Source organism: Xenopus laevis, chromosome 5L (genome assembly GCF_017654675.1).
Source record: "Xenopus laevis strain J_2021 chromosome 5L, Xenopus_laevis_v10.1, whole genome shotgun sequence".
NCBI classification, from domain to species: Eukaryota; Metazoa; Chordata; class Amphibia; order Anura; family Pipidae; genus Xenopus; species Xenopus laevis.
In genome coordinates, this window is record NC_054379.1 from 77,861,566 (window position 1) to 77,878,049 (window position 16,484).

General features: G+C 36.9%; 1 protein-coding gene across 1 annotated transcript; it reads right to left on the minus strand.

The window, feature by feature from the left end:
- Window positions 1-1,401: 1,401 nt before the first annotated feature.
- Window positions 1,402-11,800, minus strand: LOC108716158 (G-protein coupled receptor family C group 6 member A). The gene is made up of 6 exons (XM_041562975.1): window positions 11,116-11,800; window positions 8,810-9,107; window positions 6,710-7,582; window positions 4,819-5,031; window positions 3,872-3,989; window positions 1,402-2,793 (listed from the first exon to the last, which is right to left on the minus strand). The coding sequence occupies exons 1-6, from the start codon at window positions 11,295-11,297 to the stop codon at window positions 1,808-1,810; spliced, it is 2,670 nt and encodes an 889-aa protein (XP_041418909.1). The 5' UTR covers window positions 11,298-11,800; the 3' UTR covers window positions 1,402-1,807.
- Window positions 11,801-16,484: the final 4,684 nt, after the last annotated feature.

Genomic DNA, 16,484 nt, shown 5'->3' on the forward strand with positions numbered 1-16,484 from the left:
AATAATGATACTGGTAATGTGTTTTCAGCACTTGCTCCTGCCTTAACTGCCAGGAGCCTATTTTTGTTTCTTTTATTATGTTTTCCTTTACTAAAATAATCAATTTACTCCAAGCTGCAACAAATATTTTTTTTTTTGGGGTGGGTGGAGGATTGATTCCTCTCTCGGATACTTCTTTTACAGCTCTCTCCATTTTGTTCCTGGACACCTCAAAGCTGGATTTCAGGTAAGTACCTCACCTGTGTACTTCTATTTATAGCCCACCTTTACCTGTGACTCATACTGTAGCAAAATCCAACCAAAAGCCTTACTTGCCATTATCCCCTATTGCTTACACTAACTTGCCTGTTCCCTGTTAACCCCTTACCATCTTTTATCCCATGTATTGCTCCGGACCAATTCCCTTCGCTGCCATACTTTTGCCTTTATCATACTTAAAGTTGATTTCCAGGCATACTGCCCCATTAAGAAAAATAATAAACTTTTAATTATGTATATGGTTTATGTCCTCAAACATCCTTCTACTCTTGGTTGCACTTCAAATCTTGATTATAGTTTTCTTTCCCTATGACAGTATGTTGTGCAATGCTATCTTAATCTACGACGGTCTCCCTAGTCTTTCTAGAGTCAAATTTCTGTCATTAGATAGAGGACTTGAAATCGCATGGAACGTCACAGTTCCCTTATTTTGTTTTTGCATCATTTGAAGAACTAATGTGACAACCTGGAATAATGGCATTACAGTCCCTCAGCTCTTTAGGACCAGAACCTCTTTTCAGTCACAAAACAAGACTTTTTAAAGGATTTATAAACACAGTTTTTATTAAAAACAAAGTAACACAATTTTATTAATATAATAATAAAAAATACTTTTATGAATTAGGAGACAGCGGCAATATGATAAGCAACCAGTAATTAGGATAATTTGATCTTAGATTTATCTATAAACATTTTTTGCTGCAAATACAAAGGCATACATTGGCTGTTGGCTTGAAGAACAGCAGTGTAAATTGGGCCCACCCTAGGCAACAGACCTCAGCTTGTTCCCTCAGCCCTTAAAGGGATGGTTCACCTTCAGGTTAACTTTTAGTATGTTATAGAATGGCCAATTCTAAGAAACTTTTCACTTGGTCTTCATTATTTATTTTTTATAGTTTATGAGTTATTTGCCCCTTTCTCCTGATTATTTCTAGCTTTCAAAAGGGGGTCACTGACCCTGTTTAAAAACAAATGCTCTGTAAAGCTAGCAATGTACTGTTATTGCTACTTTTTATTACTCATCCTTCTGTTCCAACCCTACCCTATTAATATTCCATATTCATATTCAAATCCATGCTTGGTTGCTATGGTAATTTGGACCCTAGCAACCAGATTGCTAACATTACAAACTGGAGAGCTGTTGAATAAAAAGCTAAATAACTCAAAACCACAAATAAAAAAAAATAAAAACCAATTGCAAATAGCCTCAGAAAAACGGTCCCTGCATCATACTATAAGTTAACGCAAAGGTTAACAACCCATTTAATAGAAAGACCTGCTGTACTGCACATGTGCTGATCAAGGAGGTGCTCTATGGAATTATGGGAAACAATGTTGTTTTAGCAGCAACACAAATTTACTGCATGAAAATACCCAACATACGCAAATAAATACACTGATTGCATATAGTTTGAAGAGTTAGTGAGATGCAGTTTGTGAAGGTGTTCAAGGGTCTTCTGCACTGAAAAAAAGGGGGGATTTTAATGCTATGTAACCACATTTCCCAAGTATAATGCATTATAGAAAAGATTGCAATGTTCCCCAGTCATTAAAAACTCCTGCACCTTTTCCTCAGTATAGAATTGGAAGGTGAAGAATGAATTACTTTATTTTGGGGAAATGAGACTTCTGGTTTCTTAATCCAAAATGCACGGATGCTGTTCAGGTACCTTTCTGTGTTGTTGGTGTTTCTTTTGAACAGTACAATATATGATACAGGCAAAAGGTGGCAGAAGATTACTCCATAAACAGAAGCCAGAATAGCAAAAACTTGTACTGCAGAGACATACATACCACTGGTATTCATATAGATAGGGATAAATGCAATCCATACAAACATGTATGTGAGCATGCTGAAGGTGATACATCGGGCCTCATTGTATTTCTCAGGCAACTTTCTTCCTTTGTAGGCTAATATGAAGCATATAAAAGCAAGCAGTCCAATGTATCCCAGCATGATGCCAAAAGCCCCATAGGAACCTTCATTGCACTGCAGAAGTAGGAGCTTAGGCACTGAGTAGAGTTCACTTAAATAAGGACTTTTTACAATCTGCCATGTTAAACAAATGCAAATCTGAAGGAAAGTCGATACACAAATAATTATTATTGGCTGGAAAAGCACAATTTTACGACCTCTTTTACCTGATTCAAAGGCTAAAAGAATCCGTAAAGATTTTATTAGGATGCCAGAAACACACAGGGTAAAACTGATACCGTAAAATGGTTGTCTGATTTGGCAGAAAATATTACTTGGCTGACCAATGAAAAAGATAATGCTCATCAAGCTAAATAACAAGGAAGAAAGCAATAGATATGAATAATTACCCCCAGCTGCTTTAACTGCTGGAGTATCTCTGTGCTTTATAAACAAAATTGCTATTAATAACACAGTAAGAATACCAATGGCTGCAAAAACAATAAGTGCTACAGCATATGGGTTTTTCCATTCTAAATATTGTATTGTCCTGTTTGTACAGTGAGAACTTCCATACTCTGACCACTGGTAGAAAGGGCACTTTGAACATTCGGTCATGTCTGAAAAAAAGCAAGTATTGTACAAATTACTTTCACGTAGGATGGTAGTTTCTTGGAGTGTTTACATTGCCTTTAAAGTGATATAAATAACATGAAACCCTGGTGTCTTAAAGGAGAACTAAATCTTAACTAAAGAAGCAGCTAGAAATGTTGTATATTGTGTTCTGGGCTTCTGTACTAGCCCAAGGCAACCACAGCCCTTAAGCAGTAAGGGCTATTCCACACGGGGAGATAGCGGCGCGTTTGCGGCGACAAAGCGCCGCGACAGTCGCCGCGACCGGCGCAGGCGACAGTTTTGTATGGGCGCCTATGTAAAAACGCCTGTGCTAACCACACGAGGCGATGCGCTTTTCAACAGTCGCCTGAAAATGCCTCGCCAGGCTCGCCACAGGGGAGATAGCGACCACAAACGCGTCGCTATCTCCCCGTGTGGACTAGCCCTAAAGATCTGTGCCTCCAAATATGCCCCAGTATCTCCACATCTTCTTTTCTGCTGATTCAGTGCGCATGCTCTATGCTACTGTCACTTACTGAGCATAGGGACTCAAAATATACAGTACACATAGAATGTAAATTTCACAATATAAGGCTGATTTCTAAATAATACAGATAATTACTACACGGCAGCACAGAAACCAGTGCAACTAGCATCAGAAATTAATAATCAGCCCTGTAGCATCAGCTTATATTACAGGCCAACCTAATTTTTTGCTTGATAATCGACTACGACCCCTATGCTTAGCTTTTCAACATTGTACTAAAACTCATTTCAACTCAACTCAATGTTATCTTAACTCCATGTAATTGTATTATTATATTTATGTTACTGTGAAGAACGTTATGGTGGTCCCTGGATAAATGATGACGTGGAGCCTGAAACCAAAAAGTTAGAAAAAAGTTTCGTAGGGTAAAACAGGAGTATGATGTTAGAGGATACCGTCACAAAAGGTACTTTAGAGGCGTAATTACCCTTTCTCAAGATGTTGTACAGTTAGCAAAAGAACGTGTTGATAACATAGGGTGTGAGATCATATTATGGTAGAATTTAATTACAAATTCTTATCTTTTGAAAGCTTACCAGATTCAGAAGTGTAGTATCCTTCAGGACACTTTAAACACTTATAACAGCAGGTAATGTCCGAATGTTTTTTGAAAAAGCCAGGCATGCATGTTTTTGAGCAATTTGAAAATGGCACCTGTACAAAAAAAAGTATACATTATATGATACTGTTCACTCTGTAGTTAAATCTTCCAGAAAAAAAGAGAGCAAAACACAGAAGGTCCCTGGTAAGGGTTGAAAGCTGTAAAAGAAGAAAAACCTTGCCTAACAATAAATTATTTTATTGGAGTTGATGCACTACATTCCTATGAAAAATTAAGATAGCTATAGTGTTTAAATAGAAAACATGGTATGATCCAAATACAAGGATTTAAATATAGCTAGGCCCACCTAACCAACCACGTGTTAAGAGACAAGGAGTATAATACAGGGATGCAAACCTACAGTATATTAGATTTATACTCAGAACCTAAGAAATATGGATGTTAACTACATAGAGCAATATAGTGATCTCCCTCATTCAGGCTATAACAATGTGCAGTACTGAGAGTAACACCAGGCCACCAAAGTTATAGTAATGCCTTTATATTGCCTTTATAAAATATTACTGGGGTAGTGCAACACCAAGGACGGCTGCATTGGATGTCTACCCCTAGAACTTGTATTGCATACTAATTTGCTGAACCTTAAACTGCTTTATAATTACATAGTTGTTTATTATTTGAAATTAAGAAATACAAGGTCTAGTAAATATGATAAGTTTGATCTGAGAACCCAGTGGACACATATTAAAATGTTTTACCTAAAACAAACAAATTCATATAATCCAGAAAGAGCTGTGTCTCTTGGGGAAAGGAGTTTATATCTGCATGCTTTCATCATTTTTTCTATTGGTATGTAAAACATGCATTCTAGAAGAAACATAGTAAAGAAACAAACATTAAAAGGCAGATTTTACATTGTACCTTGTTGTCATTTGTATGCCATAAAATATCATTTCTCTCTATCTTTACTTTGCCTCCAGTAGTATTATATGCCCCAATAGTAAGGAATTCAATGGTGTTGTTAGTAGGTTTCCAGTAAATGATATCGTAGTCTGTTAGCACATCACCAGAGCTATCAAAGTTGAACTTCTCCTCATTAAAATAATAATGACCCATTTTTAGCTCATCGAGTAACTGTAAAAGAAAAAATAATAGTATTGTTAACAAGGCTTTGGAACACTTGGTTTAACAAATCTTGCAGAGAAATTACTGCCCTAATTTAAAGTCATAAAGGAGAAATACTTCTTAAATGTAGTACCAAGTAGTGATGGGCGAATTTATTGATTGGAAAATTCCCGCGATTCACGGGCGGCGAATAAATTCGTCAAAAAAAATATGGACGCCGACGTCCGGTTTTTTTGGACGTTTCACGAATTTTTCACCGGTTTGAGAATTTTGCGGGAAATTCGCTAATTTTTCGGCAAAGCAAAACGCCCCAAATTCGCCCATCACTAGTACCAAGAGTTAAATCTCAAATTCTGTGCAGTGTTGCATACAAAAGAGGCTGGAGTTTGGTCAGCACAAACTGGGGGAGCACTGGAGAGCCATGTGGCTCTCTAAAACAGGCATTATATACGGGGCTCCTGTTAGCCATGGGAGTGTTGCAAATTTTTTAACCTGCCAATGTCACAAGCACCAGCAGTCGCTGGAGTTGAAGTTCCTTCTTGAAGTAGCTCACAGGGGAACATTAGCCAAACACAATGAACAATATGGGGTATTGTCATTTTAATTATATTCTTTCCTCAAAATAAAAATCTTTTAAAAGTAGGGGGGTCTATTATATTTTATCTGATAGATGTTTCATCAACAAATTATTGCAAAGTAATTGCAAGTAATTGTATAGTTTTATGGAGCATCTCCACTTTTTATCAGCTTTGGCTAAATACCTATTTTATTATTTCAAAATCTCTACAACATATCCCATGTCATGCAACCCTTTTTAAACTTTTATTACCATAAAATATACAGACGACAGCTAGCACTGTATACAGCAGGTAAGCCATTATGCTGTATTAGAAGATTTGCCTGGTATATATGGGATATTGCTGCCATGATGGCTCTATATTTATCACATGTAGTTTATAGCAAATTCTTGCTTTGTTCTACTTATTTAAATGTCTAAAATACTAGGAAGGTGACTTGCATTGTGTAGACAAGGAAACCCCATTGGCACATGCTTGGGGTGGAGTCAATGCAATAAATCTGTTCTAGTAAAACAGACCAGCAATCTTGAGCTAAACAATTTTACATACACTTTTTTAAATCTTTTTTGCATTTTACACCATTTTTTTGTGGACACTCCAATTTATAATGCATTTCAGTGGATGTTTTCACCGATTTTACATCATGTTTTTCCAGATTTTACTGTAAAAGTCTGTGCTGATGTTCCCAAAATTAGCAGTTTGTCCTCTGTGAATGTTATTATTAGTAAAATTAAGAAGTTTAAAATAATATTTAATCAATACCAGATGCATATTTTGCCATTGTTCTGTATACGACTGTAGTCAAGTCCAATTAGTCTGCACCTCATACAATCCCACACAAATCACTTATTGCTTTAGGTTGTGCATTTGACTGTCACAGAGGTGTTACACATAGTGTAACATTAATGCTGCACTGATTAATCTTGTCATTAACAGAGTAAATGCTGTATTTCAAAGTAAAATGGATTCCTGTAAGTATATCCTTTAAGTACTTGAAGATTAAGTTACACGTTTCCCTGATTTTAAATTTTTCCAAATTTTACACAATTTTTTCCTAGTCCCCATGAAAGTCATAAAATAGGGGTTCTACTTTATTTATTTTCCATTACCTGACTTGGTGACAGATTCAAGTCAATTTCGCATTTGCCCTTTTTACACAAAATGTTTCTGAGAGCTTGAGCTATGGCATTTATGGCAAGAGCTGTACTGTATTCTGCTCTCCATTCAGCAATTTGTAGTAAATAATCATCATTTGCCGACAAAATGTCCTCCACTTTACATGCCAAGGGAGATTTCTTCTCTATGGAATCAGTGAGAGCACAATATTTTGACGATGAATTAATACATTCCAAATACTTTATGTAATCCTCTGTGCATCCAAATCGTAAGTTCTTGTACTCTGCAATGAACTTATTCATTTCTCCATATTTTGAAGCTTTGAGATTTTTCAGATAGTCTGCAAAGCCAGGGATGTTGCCTCCTTTGAAATTAAGTCCAAGTATAGTTCCAACTCTTTTAATTTCTTCAGCACTTGAAACTTCATTTGATGTTGCCCAGATATCACTTGCGATCCACGTCTTCGTTATATTCCTTCTGATGCATTCTTCAAAAAGCTTGGAAACAATCTGAGTTTTAACAATAACGATAACAACGTCTGTGGGGTAGAAATCATTGGACTCAATCATGAACTCATTCATGATATTGTTTAACGAATCTGCCAAATCTGGGTGATCAATATATGTAGGTATTATTTTGGTGAAAGCAATGCATATTCCTTCTTGTTTAAAGAAAATGTTCAAATGTTCAACAGCAGAGCGCCCATAATCATCATCTGATGAAATGATGCCAACCCAGTTCCATCCAAATGTAGCTACTAGCTTGGCTAAAGCCAGTGTTTGGTGATTATCATTAGGGATGGTGCGTAGAAAAGAAGGGAACTTGACTTTGTCACTGAGAACCACAGAAGACGATGAAGGACTTATCTATGAGGATTAAACATATATGTTAGTGTTAAGGGTATCAGATAAATATTTGTACATGGTCTTTATTTGGCAGATGTTGACTGTTTAGATGTTATCAGTCATTTGCACAATTTGTCAAGGGTTACATATATATTGCTAACTGGTCTGTATTGATCCATGAGGAAGCAAACTATTCTTATAGTTGTCAAATTATATTCTAAAGTGGAAGCAAATAATAGACATGAAGGATACTAATTTTAACACAGGGTATCCCAAACCCAGAACAAACCCCAAGGTTCCAGTCTATGCCCACTCTTCCGCCTGTAGCAGCTGCCTTTGGCGTTGGGTGGAGCCTTCCACTACTCAGATGCCACCAAGTCTTATTGTGGGAGAACCTAGAAGAAAGTTCTGAACAAGCAAGGGAACCAAGCATAGTGGTGTAGAATGGGGAACAAGGAACGTAGTCAAAAGTCAGGCCAAGTTGGTAACAAACAGTCAATACAGTACAGATGCAGGAGATGGTTGGGGTCACATGCCAGGTTAAACACACCAGAATCGCAGTACAAAATCAGAATCTGAAAGATAATCTGGGCAATAATCAGGATAGGCATCAGACAGGACAAGAACCATGGACAGGCAGGATCAGTAGCAATAGAATTACACAGTAGAAGCACACCCAGGAACTTTAAAAAAAGTCCTTTTACGTTGGCCATTGAAACTACACAATTTCGCCCGTTTATGACATCACGTTCTGCACTTTCCAGATAAAATTCAGAAATAGCCGAGCGTGCAACCCGGAAGAACGGCACATTCGGAGAGACAACCCCCACTAGATTCGGAGAGACGAACCCCACTAGATCACCAGGGTGAGTTATCACACCAATTAGAACACCTGTATTAAATAATGAATGCATGTGGAAAAGTCTTACTGAATATTAGTGTATATGGAATATATACACATGCCTAGAAGTCATCCTGCGGAGGTTGATCATAACCTTGACATTGCTGGGATTTGTAGTCCAACAACATTGAGGTAATGTATGGTTAAGCAGTGAGAATCCGTCTTCTCCTGTCAGAGACAATGAGATGATTGGTTTAGATGTAGTATGGTGGATTCTTATTGGGGAACCCTCATAATAGAGCACTAGGGTTATAGCTGGCAGAGATTTAGGGAAGGTCTATACCCTTTGCTTTGTTGGCGCTTAAGTTTTTTTCTAATAGATGGCATTTGTTGGGCTGTTGTTTTACCTGTGGTATTAAATGGATGTTAAGAATCCTGGAAATTGCAATGGACATTTCTGAGTACTCTTCTCCAACTACAGCTTTGATGGTAGGTATAATTTCTGTGTGGCTGCAGTTTGTAGAATTGTTCACAGCAACAGTCTCTGGTATAAGGTGCATTATGGATTGCACTGCTTTCAGCGCACTGGAACATGAATCATAAATTTCATAGCCCAGGGTAATTCCTGATAATAATGTGGAATTGTTTATTTTTTCTATTGAATATATCATGGACATGGCATCAATCATATGCCGCAGACGTAACCTACAATTGAAACGAAAAAGTTTTATTAAATGAACACATATACAGTATATGGGTGACTACTTATAACAACCAGTCGAGAAATGCTTTTAGCTATTTTCAAGCATAACCTCAGTTTAAGTGCCACTTGCTGTTGCCACCAAGCCTCTATTCTACCAGCCTATCATTGGCCAGACCCTTTATAACAAAATATACCAGCTATCTAATTGTCTTTCACGCTATAGTTCAGTCCCTTTGTCTCTGCTCCCTGCTACCCCACCTGAGAACCCCGATTGACGTTATCACCCAGTAATAGCTGAAAAGGTGGCAACCCTAGGAACTATAACCAGATGTAAAAACAACAGCTCCTACATAATGAAATATTGTTCCTCAAATGAGAAAATGCACGAATGCGTTAACATTTTTTTAAGGTATTTGTCACCTTAAAGGTGAAACAAACCCTTAATAAAAAAAAACCCTACCCCCTACCCTACATAGACCCCCCTCCCTCCTCCCTCCCAGACTAGCTGCTCCCCTGGGCAAATGCCCCTAACGCTTTACTTACCCCTCCGTGCAGATTCTGTCAGCAGAGTTTACAGCAGCCATCTTCTTCTCTTCAGTAATCTTCAGAATGAGACCGGCGCATTTGCTCATGCGCAGTTGGAGCAATTTCCTTTTTCGCGACAACTGTGCATGCGGCAAAACTCTTGAAAAAAGGCCCGGTTTAATTCCGAAGATTACTGAAGCGGCTGAAGATGACGCTGTGAACTCCGTACGGAGGGGTAAGTAAAGAGTTAGGGATATTTACCCGGAGCAGCAGCTAGGCTAGGGGGGAGGAGGGGGGTCTATGTAGGGTAGGGGGTAGGTTTTTTTAATTAAGGGTTTGTTCTCCTTTAAGTAACTTTTAACATGGTGCACATAACAGTATTCTAAGGCAATTATCTTAATTTTTAATTCTTTGTGGTTTATACTTACCATTTTTGTTCTATAGCTGCCAGGCATGGCATTTAAACTGCCTAAATACCCTATCAACCAGGGAACAGGAAAGATATATACCAAAATGAATAACAATAAAAGTGCACAGTCAATCTGTTAATTTTTATGGGTTGCTCAGACTAGATAGTATTTTCATAAGCAGTCTGGAAAAAGACAGGATAAGACTTATACTGCACATCAAGACTGTAGAAAATAAATAATGGAAGCTAAAGAAAAAAATATTTTGACTAAGAATAAATATAAATATATATATATATATATATATATATATATATATATATATATATAAACTGTGTGTGTGTATATATATATATATATATATATATATATATATATATATATATATATATATATATATATATATATATATATATATAAACTGTGTGTGTGTGTATATATATATATATATATATATATATATATATATATACACAAAAATTGTAGGTTGCCTTCCGCACTCACTTAATTTGGTTAATTGCCCTGGTGCTAACAGAATATGTATATAAAATTCGAATAAAGGCTGTTGCACAACAGGGTCTTGCAAAAAAGTAATTATTTATTCTTTACATAGATCGACGTTTCGACCCTCACTGGGGCCTTTGACAAAGGCCCCAGTGAGGGTCGAAACGTCGATCTATGTAAAGAATAAATAATTACTTTTTTGCAAGACCCTGTTGTGCAACAGCCTTTATTCGAATTTTATATATATATATATATATATATATATATATATATATATATATATATATATATATATATATATATATATATATATATATATATATATATATATATATATATATATATATATATAAAAGCCAGCACAATTCGTAAAACGGTAAAATTTGCCTGGGTGCAAAAAGCCAAAACAGTAGAATAACGAAGGATAAACACTTGAATAAACACTTGAAAACTTTTAATAAGACCTGAGTGCTAGCTTTATCCTTCATTATATATATATATATATATTATTAAATGTTATTGTAAAAATGATCTTCCACTTTAATTTATACATATTATAAGTTAAGCAACTCACCCGACACATTGGAAGTCCTGTGAAAAAGTATTCTCAGATTGCCTGGAAATGCCATCATGAATAGGAAAGATCCCTCCAATCATAATGTCCCCTTGTTGTCGAGCTACTGCATTTTTCATTGTATCACAAGAGAAGGAGAATCTCCAGAGGGACAAAAATGCAAAGACCAGATTGCAAAACATTATTTGTTATAAGAATTGAATCTTATTTTTACCACCAGAAAATGTTCAAATATGCTGTGCAGTAGTCGCTGTGTGTAAGCTTCATATCTAGGTCATCTGGGAATGCCTAACCATAGGACTGACACATTCCTGACTAATTATAGGCTTTGTGTGATATTCAGCATGAATCATTAATGGGACTTTTTAAAGGCTACAGGTGCAAGAGGAAATTATTTGAAGGGAAAGTACCATGAACATAACTAGAATTAAATGTCACATCCAATACTCTGAGATCCACCCTGTGTTTCGTAAGCACTGGCAGGCATTCATCTGTCAGTATTCATATGAGAGTGGGGAGTGTAGTTCCTAAAAATACACATTTTATTCAAATTGTTTTTATTTAGATTGCAACTTCAGTAACATAAAAAAAAGAAATGTTAACATCAAATGTTAAGTTAACTTATGTCAGTATAATGGTATAAACATAAATAAAACAGTGATCTAAGCTTTGTGACCAAAATGCACATTTGCTAATTTTTCGACTGAAATACACATTATGTTAGCACTGAAAAACTGATTCCATATCTGCTTAATAAACCTGGGTAAGATCCTAGAGGATTGGCATTGACTAGACAAACTGTTTTTGAAAGAATAGCTATTGACAACAAGTCTGGGATTTTGTAGTCATGTACTTTTACAAATATTTTTATCATACAAAGGGCATTTAGTGCAATATTACACTGATCTCAGGCAGAGTTATCGAGAGTGTGGCATTTCAAACCTTTTTCACCATAGCCTTGCATGCTTATCATTTTCAGAACCAAATACTAAGTACAATTACTGGTTGTGCCAAGTTGTTAGGCACCCCTTAGCGATGGTGATCTTTTACTTGTTACCCCGGACAGGCTCTCCTCTTCTTAATAAACATCAGCCCCAAGGTACTGTCGGGTAAGTGTGGCTCTGACATCTTCTTTCATGCTCCCTGTTGTCCAGTATGCAAGTTCTACAGAATAAAAAATCTGTACTGCATATGCCTTTCCTAGGCCTGAAAGGGGAAGAAAAGGGAACATGGCAACAGCAAAAGGTGCCCCAGGCTGGTGCTTTTTTTATGTAGAGAGAAGCACCAGCCCTTGGCAGGAGCTAAATAATTTATCTAAATAATTTCCTCTCTATATCTAAAGTGTATCTTAAGAAATTGTACTGTGAATGGCACTGACCTCATCTTACAAATGGAACGATATTGGCATCTCCTTGGATACTTCCTCACTACACCATCTGGAAAATTTGGAAAACCTATATTAAATGCCTGCATAAAACAAGTGTTAAGTTCAGGGTTCTTCAGGGTTCGCTTAGGCACAGAGTGCCCTACTTTGCATATTGCTACAGATGCACTATCAAAGGTGCAACCAATGCAGGTGCTGTAAAAAGGCATTAGATGTATTGCTCCTCAATGGAAGTCATTTGGTGCCTATCAGCAGTCATAGCACTTGAACCTACTCATAGTAAATGAGGGCTTAAAATATTTAGGTTTGGCATGAAATTGGGCACAATGATGCTGCATTGTGGGTAAAAAATCTGGCACTTGCGGTAAGTAAATGACCCATAAAGCTGTCAAAGAAATAGGACATAATTCTTGTGTCATTTTCTGAAGTCAGAAGCCCTTTCCAGTTAAAATTTACAATCCCTTTAATAGTTCAGACCATATTTTATTTTTAAATTTAGAAATAAGGCAGAAATATAGATAGATTTTCACTATAGCCCCTGAGTTAAGGGGAAGTGCACCATGGTCTTATTACTCACATTGTCTACGGTGGAATTGTCTTTAAATGCACCCCAAACTTAATGCTAAGATAGTGTAGGAAGGTAATTATTCACAGGCCCGTATTTGTGGAAAGGCCACCGAAGCCCAGGGCTAGGGCAGCATGATTTTACGGAGGCAGCATGCTGGCCAACTACACCCACATTGGTTCAAAAACACTGGGGATGTGCTGGAGATACACTCTTTTTAAATTTCCCGTGTGCCAATCCCCATCACTCCTGTCCCCCTGGAGGGGACAGGGGTGACGAACGGTAGTGGGCAGAGGGGCGCCCACTATATAAATCCGGCCCTGATTATTCACATGTGTATGTTTGTTGACTTGGCTTAAAAGTTCCCTGCTTTCCCACTAGAACTCCTGAGTTAAGGGTAAGTGCACAATGGTCTTACTACTCAGTCACATTGGTTGCCAGGGGACTTGATTTTAAATGCACTAAAAAACGTATAATGCCCACAAATAGTGTAGGACGTACAATGAGTGGCCTTGACGTGGCACGTGGGCTTACATATTTTGGCCAAATTGTGGTACTAACACCTCATTTTTTGTAATAATTATTTTTAAAGGCAAACTGTTCGCTGGCAAATTTTCTCTTTCTCTTTGTGTAGAAATATAGATTAGGTACTACTGCTGAGTATGTGCTGCTGACTGATTACATACTCTGCTTTTGATAAGTTTGCTTTCAAAATTCAAAATATCTATTATGATATAATAAGTCACAGAGATGCTGTATGATACTACATTACTGTACTTTAACGCTAGTGATTTTACTTAGACACTTTAACATCTTTTTTGTAATCCGTGGAGAATACAAAGCTGTCCAGCCTTGCCATTAACATACGTCTGGGATTCTCAGGTCTGAGATCTTGTGATTTTAGTAGCATCATAATCAACTGCACTTTTAACTTTGGAAAAGGACTGTATACTTTCCAGATATTTTTCTCTTTTGTTATTGTCTTTTTTGAAAAATATAATGTAGCATGTGGGTATAAGATGGCAGCACAATACACCATAGCTGGATGCCAATTTGGCTACCATTTCCACTTCAGGAAGATACTTGCCATTGGTGCTCACATAAACTGGTATGAATGCAAACCATACAAAGAGGTAAATGAGCATGCTGAATGTAATATAATGACTTTCATTGTATTTGTCAGGTAATTTCTGTCCTTTATAAGCTAAGGCAAACCAAAGGAAAGCAAGGAAGCCGATATACCCCAACATAATTCTATATCCAAGGGTGGATCCTTCATCACACTGAAGTATAAGTGTCTGGGGAATAAGGACAGTATTCTTGATAAAGGGGCCTCACATTAAAAGCCACAAAGTACAAATACAAACTTGAAAAGCGGTTAATGCAATAACCACTAAAGCTGGTTGATAGGTTATCTTTACATTGTGCTGAAATCTCTTACCCATCTCAAAGGCCAATGTAAAAAGATTTTATTAGGATGCAGGATACACAAAGAGTAAAACTGATACCAAAAAGTGGTTGTCTGATCTTACAAGATACATTTCTTGGCTCACCAATGAATAATACAGAGTTAGCAAAGCATTAGTAGTGATAAACTCATAACACAGATATAAATACCACCTGCTGCTTTAACTGCCGGAGTTGCAAAGTATTGTAAAAACCTGATTCCCACAATTATCACTAATAAAAAACCAATTAAAGCAAAAATACAAAAGAGAGAGAAGTGTGATGTACACTTTGACCTTTGCTTTTCAAGCTATATACTGTAATGCTAAATATTACATATTATTTAATTCTATATTCTAAGCACCACTCTATAGTGCATGTCACTGGATAGCTCAATCAGGTAAAAATCATATGATTGCTGTATTAAATCCAAATAATTGGGAATTTTATGGATTTCGAGGAATTTAGCTAATATTTTTACATGCAGACATAAGACTGTTCATCCGATTTTTACGTTACATAATTACTTAGTTAATTTGGATTGAAAAAGTCCATCAAGTTCAACCTCTCCAAATGAACCCCAGTGCACATGTATTACACACAAAACAAAGTTATCTATGCACTCACCTATAAAAGATGTATATACCAATCTTAACTAAACTAACTGTAGATCCTAAGATCACTATAGTATACTGGATATTATTCTTCTTAAATCATCCAAACCACTCTTAAAAGCATTAATAGAATCACAACATAACCCAGTAGGGCATTCCCAAACCTCACTGCCCTCTCAGAGAAGAACCACCGACACTGCTTCAAATGAATGTTCTGTTACTTTGATCTATCCTAATGCAGAAATAATTCCTCCACTATATGTCTAAGAGTTCATGTTCCCTCACAAGCATTATTTTTCAGAGAAAACCACCCCACCCCAAACAGTGTTTCCTCATATTTTAAATCTTCCATTCCTTTTACTAGTTTAGTCTCTGCACTGTCACTAGTGTGTAATTGCCTTGTATACCCTCTGTGAGTGCCCTTTTGTTATACAAGACAGTACATATTTGATTCAGTAGCCACTGAGTGACACTGTCTAGAGTTACACAGCTTGTTATCCACAAAAATCCTCATATCCAGGGATACTGTCATGGGAAAACATGGTTTTTTTTTAAATGCATTAGTTAATAGTGCCGCTCCAGCAGAGTTCTGCACTGAAATCCCTTTTTCAAAAGAGCAAACAGATTTTTTTACACTTAATTTTGAAAACTGACACGTGGCTAGAAATATTGCCAAATTCCCAGGTGCCTCCAGTCCTGTGACTTGTGCTTTGATAAACTTCAGTCACTCTGCAAGTTGGAATATCACCCCCTCTCTCCCCCCCCCAGCATCCTAACAACAGAACAATGGGAAGATAACTGGATAACAGCTCCCGAGTAGATGTAAGAACAGCTCTCAATAGTAAAAATCCATGTCCCACTGCGACAATAGCCTTTCAGAAAGCAGTTCCACAGTGCAGCACTGGCTCTTTCTAAAAGCACATGGCCAGGCAAAATGACCTGAGATGCTGCCTATACACCAATAGTGTAAACAGTGTAATTTAGAAATAAAAACTACATCATAAAAATCATGACAGAATGCATTTAAGGATGTCACAGCACACTACTATTGAGTGTACTACTCACATTTATATTATTTCTATCAAAAGCTCACTACCTTGCATTTATCCACATTGAACCATATCTGCCAGTTTGCTGCCCAATTCTCCAATTTAGTTACATAGCTCTACAAAGTGGCAACATCTTGCATGGAACTTGTTTTAGAATAGTTTTGACCAATTAACTAGCATCAGCAAAATTGGAGACAGTATTTACACTGCTCACTTCCAGGTGGTACTCTATTATCAACAATAGTTCATCTATGTACTTTGGGGTTCATTTGGAGTGGCTGAACTTGTTAACTTTAGAGGTTTAAAAGGCC

Coding starts and splice junctions, on each gene's coding strand:
- LOC108716158 (XM_041562975.1), bottom strand. CDS start 11,297: ATGTTTTGCAATCTGGTCTTTGCATTTTTGTCCCTCTGGAGATTCTCC. Junction 7,583..8,809: donor ACATCCATTTAATACCACAG/GTAAAACAACAG, acceptor TAATCCTCATAG/ATAAGTCCTTCATCGTCTTC. Junction 5,032..6,709: donor TGAATCTGTCACCAAGTCAG/GTAATGGAAAAT, acceptor TTTCTTTTACAG/TTACTCGATGAGCTAAAAAT.